General features: G+C 44.4%; 1 protein-coding gene across 5 annotated transcripts in view; it reads right to left on the bottom strand.

The window, feature by feature from the left end:
- The window catches only part of prrx1b (paired related homeobox 1b), a 10,250-nt gene extending 2,173 nt beyond the window's left edge, over positions 1-8,077 (bottom strand). The window contains exons 1-3 of one of the 5 annotated variants that reach the window (XR_003411026.3): positions 6,911-8,058; positions 3,092-3,267; positions 362-543 (exon numbers count right to left, since the gene is read on the bottom strand). Coding sequence is in view for 4 of the 5 variants with exons in the window: in XM_027015911.3 (XP_026871712.1) it covers positions 362-543; positions 3,092-3,267; positions 6,911-7,157 (605 nt within the window). In the remaining variant the exon portion in view is untranslated. Of the gene's footprint in view, positions 1-361; positions 544-3,091; positions 3,268-6,910 lie in introns of all 5 variants that reach the window. The other 4 variants (XM_027015911.3, XM_027015908.3, XM_027015909.3 and 1 more) reach the window with 4 other exon arrangements.

The following is an 8,077-nucleotide window of genomic DNA, read 5'->3' as shown; positions in this document are numbered from 1 at the left end:
GGTTTGTTTTCTGATTATCACCTCACAGTGAGGGGTCACACCCACCCCTACCAGCAGACACGTAGAACCGGCTCAATATTTGGCCCATTTTAGTTATTCCACTCAGCTGCACAAAAAGTCTAAAACTACTAAAGAGTTTCGAAACACTTCAACAGGAGCAGAGGGTGTGAATATTATGCTCTATGAAAATATAAAGATGAATTAACCAAACAGTCTGAATGCAACAAAGTAGTAGGAATGGTGAGAGTGGTTGAAAGACTCTGTTAAATCCATGGAGAAGTCAGCAGCTACACGCCGGGAGGATATGAAACCTCAGGGTGCCTGAGGGGCAGAGCTGGTACTGCTGAGAGGTGACGGGTACCTGTAAGGGGTGGCGCTACCCCAGGATAGGTAGTCGTTAGGGCGGGGGGCGGGCCGCGGGACGATGGGCTGCTCCACCGCTGTCACGTCCCCCGAGTAGGATTTGAGCAGAGACGCGTTCTTACTGGCCAGCAAAGCCCGCTCGTTGCGGCGGAACTTCGCCCGGCGGTTCTGAAACCACACCTACGCAGACGCAAAGCGGGAGACAGTTATTTCCACGGCACTGATCAGAACCTGGATATGGTGCAAAAGACAAACACAATGACTGATACACCCCACAGGCAAACTATCTACAAAGGAGACAGATGTATACTGCAGCATACTGTAGTAAGAGATGTAGAGGTAATCAATATTGCAGTAGAGTAACGGAGGATGCTTGGAACTGAGCTTTCTTTCCAGTGCATGTGTAATTGGAATTTGTAAAATTAAATAAATAATTTTTTTAAAAAGAAATGAATTAAAAGAATGATCTCAGAAAATAACAAGAATGGATTCAGTCTCTAGAAGCATGAAGCTTTGAGTTATAGTGTAAGGTTGAATCGTGTTTCAGCACAGAGAAGAATGCAACATATATGCAGGTTATATAATTGTTATTGTTAGACTGTATCATTTTATGACATTATATATCTGTGTTGTTATATTACTGCATTACACACAAACAATTAAAAACTATTCAGAGTGTCTACAAATAACTGTATTTATCATAATTAACCCATTAGTGAAAATGGTGTAATTCTCCTTAGAGGCATTCAGAATTTTATTCAATATCCTCTGAAGTCTTTACTGACTTTGTCTGGTGTTGTACTGCCAGAGCTGTTCTTGTGCAGCCTGACAACACACACAGATGTGCTGCTTTCCGGGGGTTTCCTTAGCCTCAACTCACCCTGCAAGACTGAGCAACTCTAGTGAGACAACATGGTAGGGATAGTTATACAGTGATGTCCATGCAGTGGTAGTTATACAGTGATGTCCATGGTGCAGTTATAGCTATACAGTTATGTCCATGGTGCAGTGGCAGTTATACAGTGATGTCCATGCAGTGGTAGTTATACAGTGATGTCCATGGTGCAGTTATAGCTATACAGTGATGTCCATGGTGCAGTGGCAGTTATACAGTGAAGTCCATGCAGTTGTAGTTATACAATGATGTCCATGCAGTGGTAGTTATACAGTGATGTCCATGGTGCAGTTATAGTTATACAGTGATGTCCATGGTGCAGTGGCAGTTATACAGTGATGTCCATGCAGTGGTAGTTATACAATGATGTCCATGCAGTGGTAGTTATACAGTGATGGCCATGATGCAGTGGTAGTTATACAGTGATTTCCATGCAGTTGTAGTTATACAGTTATGTCCATGGTGCAATGGTAGTTATACAGTGATGTCCATGCAGTGGTAGTTATACAGTGATGGCCATGATGCAGTGGTAGTTATACAGTGCTTTCCATGCAGTTGTAGTTATACAGTGATGTCCATGATGCAGTGGTAGTTATACAGTGATTTCCATGCAGTTGTAGTTATACAGTGATGTCCATGGTGCAATGGTAGTTATACAGTGATGTCCATGCAGTGGTAGTTATACAGTGATGTGCATGGTGCAGTGGTAGTTATAAAGTGATGTCCATACAGTGGTAGTTATACAATGATGTCCACGCAGTGGTAGTTATACAGTGATATCCATGGGGTATCAGCACTTGCTTTGCTGTGAGCTGCAGTGGAGCCAGATCTCTTCTCTCTCTCTCTCTCTCTTTCTTTCTCTGTCTCTTTCCTTCTCTCTCTCTCTCTCTCTCTCTCTCTCTGTCCCCCCCCCCCCCCCCATGGCCGTAGTTAGCTGGCCTGGTGGAGGCGCAGGCTCCGCTTACACAACGCCCCAGGAATGAGCTCAAAGTCGCTTTTATCAAAGCTTCTCCAAATCACTCGCCCTCTCTGGGACACATTAACCGCAGATGTGTTTTTGCCTGCTTTACTTCTCTCTCTCCCTCTCTCCCTCTCTCGCTCCCCCCACTCTCTCTCTCTCTCTCCCTCTCTCCCACACTCTCCCTCTCTCTCTCTCCCTCTCTCTCTCCCTCTCTCCCACTCTCTCTCTCTTACTCTCCCTCTCTCCCACACTCTCTCTCTCTCTCATACTCTCCCTCTCTCTCTCCCACACTCTCTCTCTCTCTGATCTATAAATGGGCATATTCCCCATCTTTTGATGAGGCCTCTCCTAACTACATATGGAGAGCGTCTCTTAGCTGGATGGTGTGCTGTTGGACTGAGAGAGTCTCTTCAGCATGTGTCTGCATGCGTGAGTCTTTCAGGCCACTGTGGTCAGGACACTTCTCGGAATGAACAAACTCAGAATCGCTAAGAGCCACAGTTGAGCCTTTAAGAGGCCTGCTGGCTTTGTTTGTGGCATAGACAGACAGATGTTCATATTTGTCTTTTTGGAAGGGTTTATAATAATTGGAATTATGTTGGTTTAAAATCAAAAGATATGTGATTTAATAACTATCACATCTCCTGGTACGCACGCCGTTTAGCTGAAAGATGGTGTTCTCTGTAGCGTATCTGGTCTCAGACACCGTAGATCTGCATGCAGTAATAACGTCTATGATTTTCATTTACAAGCTAGGACGCATTTGCCTTCAACTCCCTGGCGCTGACCTGGGATCAGCTGGGGCCCTTCACCTCTGGGCAAACACGGACATGGGCCCCCAGTCAGAGGTCTGCGAGGTGGGCGGGGCTCACCTGCACCCTGGCCTCAGTCAGGTTGACCCTGCGCGCCAGGTCTTCGCGCACAAAAGCGTCGGGGTAGTGCGTGCGCTCAAAGACCCTTTCCAGCGCCTGCAGCTGCCCGCTGTTGAACGTGGTCCTGTTTCGCCGCTGTTTACGCTTCTTCTTCTCCTCGGAGTTGAGCTGTTCATCTGTGCCACACACATACACACACACACACACACACACACGTCACATGAATGTTACCAGGGCTCTTTGATTTGTGAATCGGCAGTCTTGTGGTCTGTCAGATGGTAACGTGATAGCTACGTTTGTAGGCTCACGGCCTGTCTTCAGCGCCGGTGTGAGACAGCGGTCGATACACTCCTGCTGGGGCAGTGTTGGACGAATAAACACATACACTTCAGTTTGAACCGGAGGCCTGTTGTTACCATGACAGCATGCTGTAGGCTACATGATGACATGGATACGGGATGAAATAAAGAGGTGTTAAAAAAGAAACAGACCAGTTCTTTATGTTCCGGTAAGTTCATCTTTAGTGTCTTTTCTTGGGTGTAAATCTTGAATGCTTGATAAAATCATGAAAAGAATATTGACTCTGAACAATAAATGACTTTGAGGGTATGTGTATATGTATATGAGTTCATATGTTCATATTAATTATTGAATAGGACTATAAATGTTTACTACTCTGCCTTGGCTAGACTGCCTTAGTAATGAGCACTGTACTGGCTAGGATACACTCTATGAGTACATGACAAAGCACTTTAGTAATTCACTCTGGATAAGAGCATCTGATAAATGCTGTACATGTAAATGTAAATGTAAATGTTATGAAGCAAATGACTTGCAATTACCCATAACTCCTCCATTACCCATAACTCCTCCAATACCAGCCTTTCCTACATGTTTTTCATCTCTGTCAATTTACCATGTAGACCATAAGATACAGTTTGTAATTTTAGTAACCTACAGATTTTCCAAATTCACTGGCAAATTATTCACATGTTCACAGTATTGTTATAGACAGCTTAAGTCACAATATTTCAACCCCATGCACAAAGCTGATTGTTTCTTATAGTTTTCTGAGCCCTGCATACCCTGGGCCTGGGCTGTGCTCCACTAAGACACATCACTTCTGTGATTGGGTTCATCACATGGGCGGATGTGAGAACCTTTTAAAAGGTTTTTCCTCCGTTGATGGAGTTTTATTCAAAGGGATCAGCTACAAGCCTGAGTAAAATGTATAGTTTGGGATAGTCACTTATAATTACACATGAAAGAGAACATGCGTGCACGCACACACACACACACACACACACACACACACACACACACATACATACACACATACATACACAGACACACGCACATGCACACACACACGCACAGACACACACACACATACATACACAGACACACGCACATGCACACACACACGCACACACGCACACACACACACACACACACACACACACATACATACACACACACACATACATACACAGACACACGCACACACACACGCACACACGCACACACACACACACACACACACATACATACACAGACACACGCACATGCACACACACACGCACAGACACACACACACATACATACATAGACACACGCACATGCACACACACACACACGCACATAAATACACACACACACACGCACATAAATACATACACACACACATGCACATAAATACACACACACACACACACACACATACACACACATAAATACATACACACACACACACATACGTACATACATACAATTTTTTTTCCTCCCCTACAGGTAGTAAAGATTTGTCCATCGACATTGCTGGACTGAAAGAGAGTTACTGGAAACAACACAAAACAGTAAAACACTCGATGTGTCCTCTACACTTAATAACATGCTGCTGACCGGTGGCCAGCGCAATTATAACGCTTGCACTTCATTGGCTATTTTTCCAGGGTAAATTGGGCCCGCATGTTTTCTATAATGCTAGTCACTGCCGTGTGTTTGTGTGGTAATTTACTGTCTAGAGGGTTGCCAAGCGAATATTTCATATGTACATGGTAGTAGCCGGCGAAGTGTGGCCCAAACGTAGCCCTTAAACAAACTAAACACACGGTAGGTCCAATGTTGAACCTATCTGAGAAAGGTTAACTAGAAAACACAGCATTTTAGTGTAAATCCACGCTAATAAAATAAAGTTTCACACTGTGAAGGAGAACTTTAAATACGTAAGGGGGAGTGTCTATAACATTAAACTGTTTAACCTTTAGAAAAAGATTAGACGTTTATACAGGGTACTATCATTTACGCTAATTCACCATACGTCGGGTGAGTATAGGGAACGTTTAAAAAATTAAACCATAACATAGACTTTTTGAAGCGAATTTTTGTGGAATTCTCATTTGCTTTAATTGTCATTTCAATAAACGTTTATTACAAAACAACACGCATAACTCCACACAGGTCCATTTGTCTCGCGGTATAAGAACACACTATTAGAATATCAGACTAGCCTAAAGATTGCAAAAATGATTCAGATAGCCAATATAGGCTTGCTTCGCAGATCTAAAGTCTCTGGGGATGAAATTAATATTGGAATGAGAACATTTCAGCCCTTAAACATCTCGCAGTACAGCTGTGCTTCCATGACTCGGGTTCATACGCATTCAAAAAAACCTTCTCGAGCTCATTATAAGCAAAGCAATATCAAGTCATGTCTTTAAGAGAAAAAATTGTAATGTCTATATAACTATATATTTATGTTATTAAAATTAAAGATTTTGTCCATTCAAAGTTATACAATCCACTATTTAATTTTAGGTGACTAAAAGCAATACATTCACATTTTAATTTATAACCTATAGGTTACATTTCGATCTTTAAAAAACAGATTACGTAAATGACAATAAAAATGAAATAGCAAAAACAAAAATCGAGAGAAAACATCGGCCCTTTTTTGTTTTTAAACCTTAAATGTAACCGCCAGTGGTGTACGCCCAAAAACACTAGACCATATATAAAAGAATCGATACTAAACAGTTTAATCCGGTAATTATAGACTTATGTTTAATTATAGACTTATGTTATGTTATGTTTCTAAGATGGATGCGGGCTCTTGGTGTAGAATATTTTGTTTTAGTGAACGCGTTGATTTGTGAATAGTTAGACTGATCACACTGTCCAGTTTGGTTATTTACCCAGTACACTGTTGCCTTCATTTTTTATTTAATAATCGCCTGTGAATCCTCTCTATTCGAATAGTTGTTTATTTACACCCGAAACTAAACGGTTAAAGAATGGCGAATGAACGTTCCGCTTTTTGCCAGCTCTTCGTAACACAGAAACGCGCCAGAACTAAAGTCACCGTTTCACTCACACAGTGATTATTATTATTATTACAAGAATTAAATGTTAACGCCTGAAATGGACTTAGAGGCGAATTTGAGTTTCCTCTAAACTGTGTCAGTTGTGTGTTAGTGTCCTGTTAAATGTGTTGCCACGGGTTGTTTGGTGTAAAAACTGGAAACAAGCAAAGACGTTTTAGTATCGCCGTTAATAAATAAGAACGGTATCCTCACCAGTTCATTAAAGGGAACACATCTCCTGCCCGACTTCCTCAAAAACACTCCCAGAAGGACACACACTGCTCGAGTTCATTCCTCGATTCTAGTATGAGCCTTAGGGTGGATTTGCTGCGCTTGTGTGTGTTAATAACAAGGGCCGTGCTCTGTACTAAGGCGTTAATAACAGCGGCCGTGCTCTGTACTAAGGTGTTAATAATAGCGTCGGTGTCGTGAAGACACCCCGGGGAAAGCCACTTACTCTCGTGCTGCGTGGTATCGCTGCCGCTGGTTAAGCCCGGGGACTCGAGCATCGTTCTGCCAGTTTCGCCCACGCTCTCGTCCGCCTGAGCGCTGACCATTTCCCCCGCTTCCTCCAGATCCAGCAGGTGGCTGACCGAGAAGTTCTTCTTGGCCTGCAGGTTTTCCAGGTTGGCTGTAATGGGACTGTCCAGTCTGCTGGGTATCGCTGCTCGTCTGTCCATTACATGGGCATAGCTAGAAGTCATGACGCAAATGGGATACTGGGGAGAAGAACGTTGCACTGATGATGGTGATGATGATGATGATGATGATGAAGATGATGGTGACAGGCGAGCCGAGCTGCTCCTTGCATAGGCTAACAAAAATATAACAATCCCTGCCGCCAAAACTCTCTTCGCCTTTGTTTCGAGATTCGCTGCAGACGCTGGACACGGATCCCAAATCCGCACGGTTTTCAGTGCTGTTTACTGTGTATGGAACTGCACGCGAAACGGTCGAGTCCGCTGTAATTCCTCCGCTGCGTATTCATCCATCCGCTTCCACGCGGACACGAAACTCGCGACGAAGCGTTTCTGCTTCCGTGGTCGATTCTGGCGTAGTTTCCCGAGGAAAGTTCTTTTACTCCCGCGCACTCGTTAACGCACGTTCAAGGCTGAGCGCCGTCTGCCCAAGTGGCGATGCCTAACACATGCGCACGCTTGTAAAGCGGGCTGGCTGTGAGCGCGAGGAGGCTGGACACGCCGCCGCCTTTCTAGCTCGCTCCTCCGCTCCAAAACGAACAGCACACGCACGCACACACACTGGAACGCAGTTGCTGGCACTTCAAACGGCGCGTTCGCTGGCACGCGGTAGGGGCCCACGCGGCAGGGTAAATGAAAAATTGAGACCCCTGGGAGAGAAGATCGACCTAATAGGCGCTCGTAATTACGTGGCAAAGGCTTTGCGCTGTCTCTGACGTTTCACAGACCCCCTCGCGCCCTGCTTCGCGAGCCGGTCCTCCCCTGTCCCTTTTACGAATAACTCTCCAACGCCACTTACGAGACCGATAAGAGGACGTCTCCAAGATACCCCCCGCCAAGCAGAACAATAAAGAGAAACGGCGAACAGCGACAATTAACTCACGCACACCTGAGGACGAAACATTAGTAAGTCACGTAAAAGCGTC

Source organism: Electrophorus electricus, chromosome 7 (genome assembly GCF_041902795.1).
Source record: "Electrophorus electricus isolate QZ-2024a chromosome 7, ASM4190279v1, whole genome shotgun sequence".
Taxonomy (NCBI): Eukaryota; Metazoa; Chordata; class Actinopteri; order Gymnotiformes; family Gymnotidae; genus Electrophorus; species Electrophorus electricus.
Note: the sequence above shows the minus strand (reverse complement) of the source record. Positions and strands in the feature narration are given on the sequence as shown.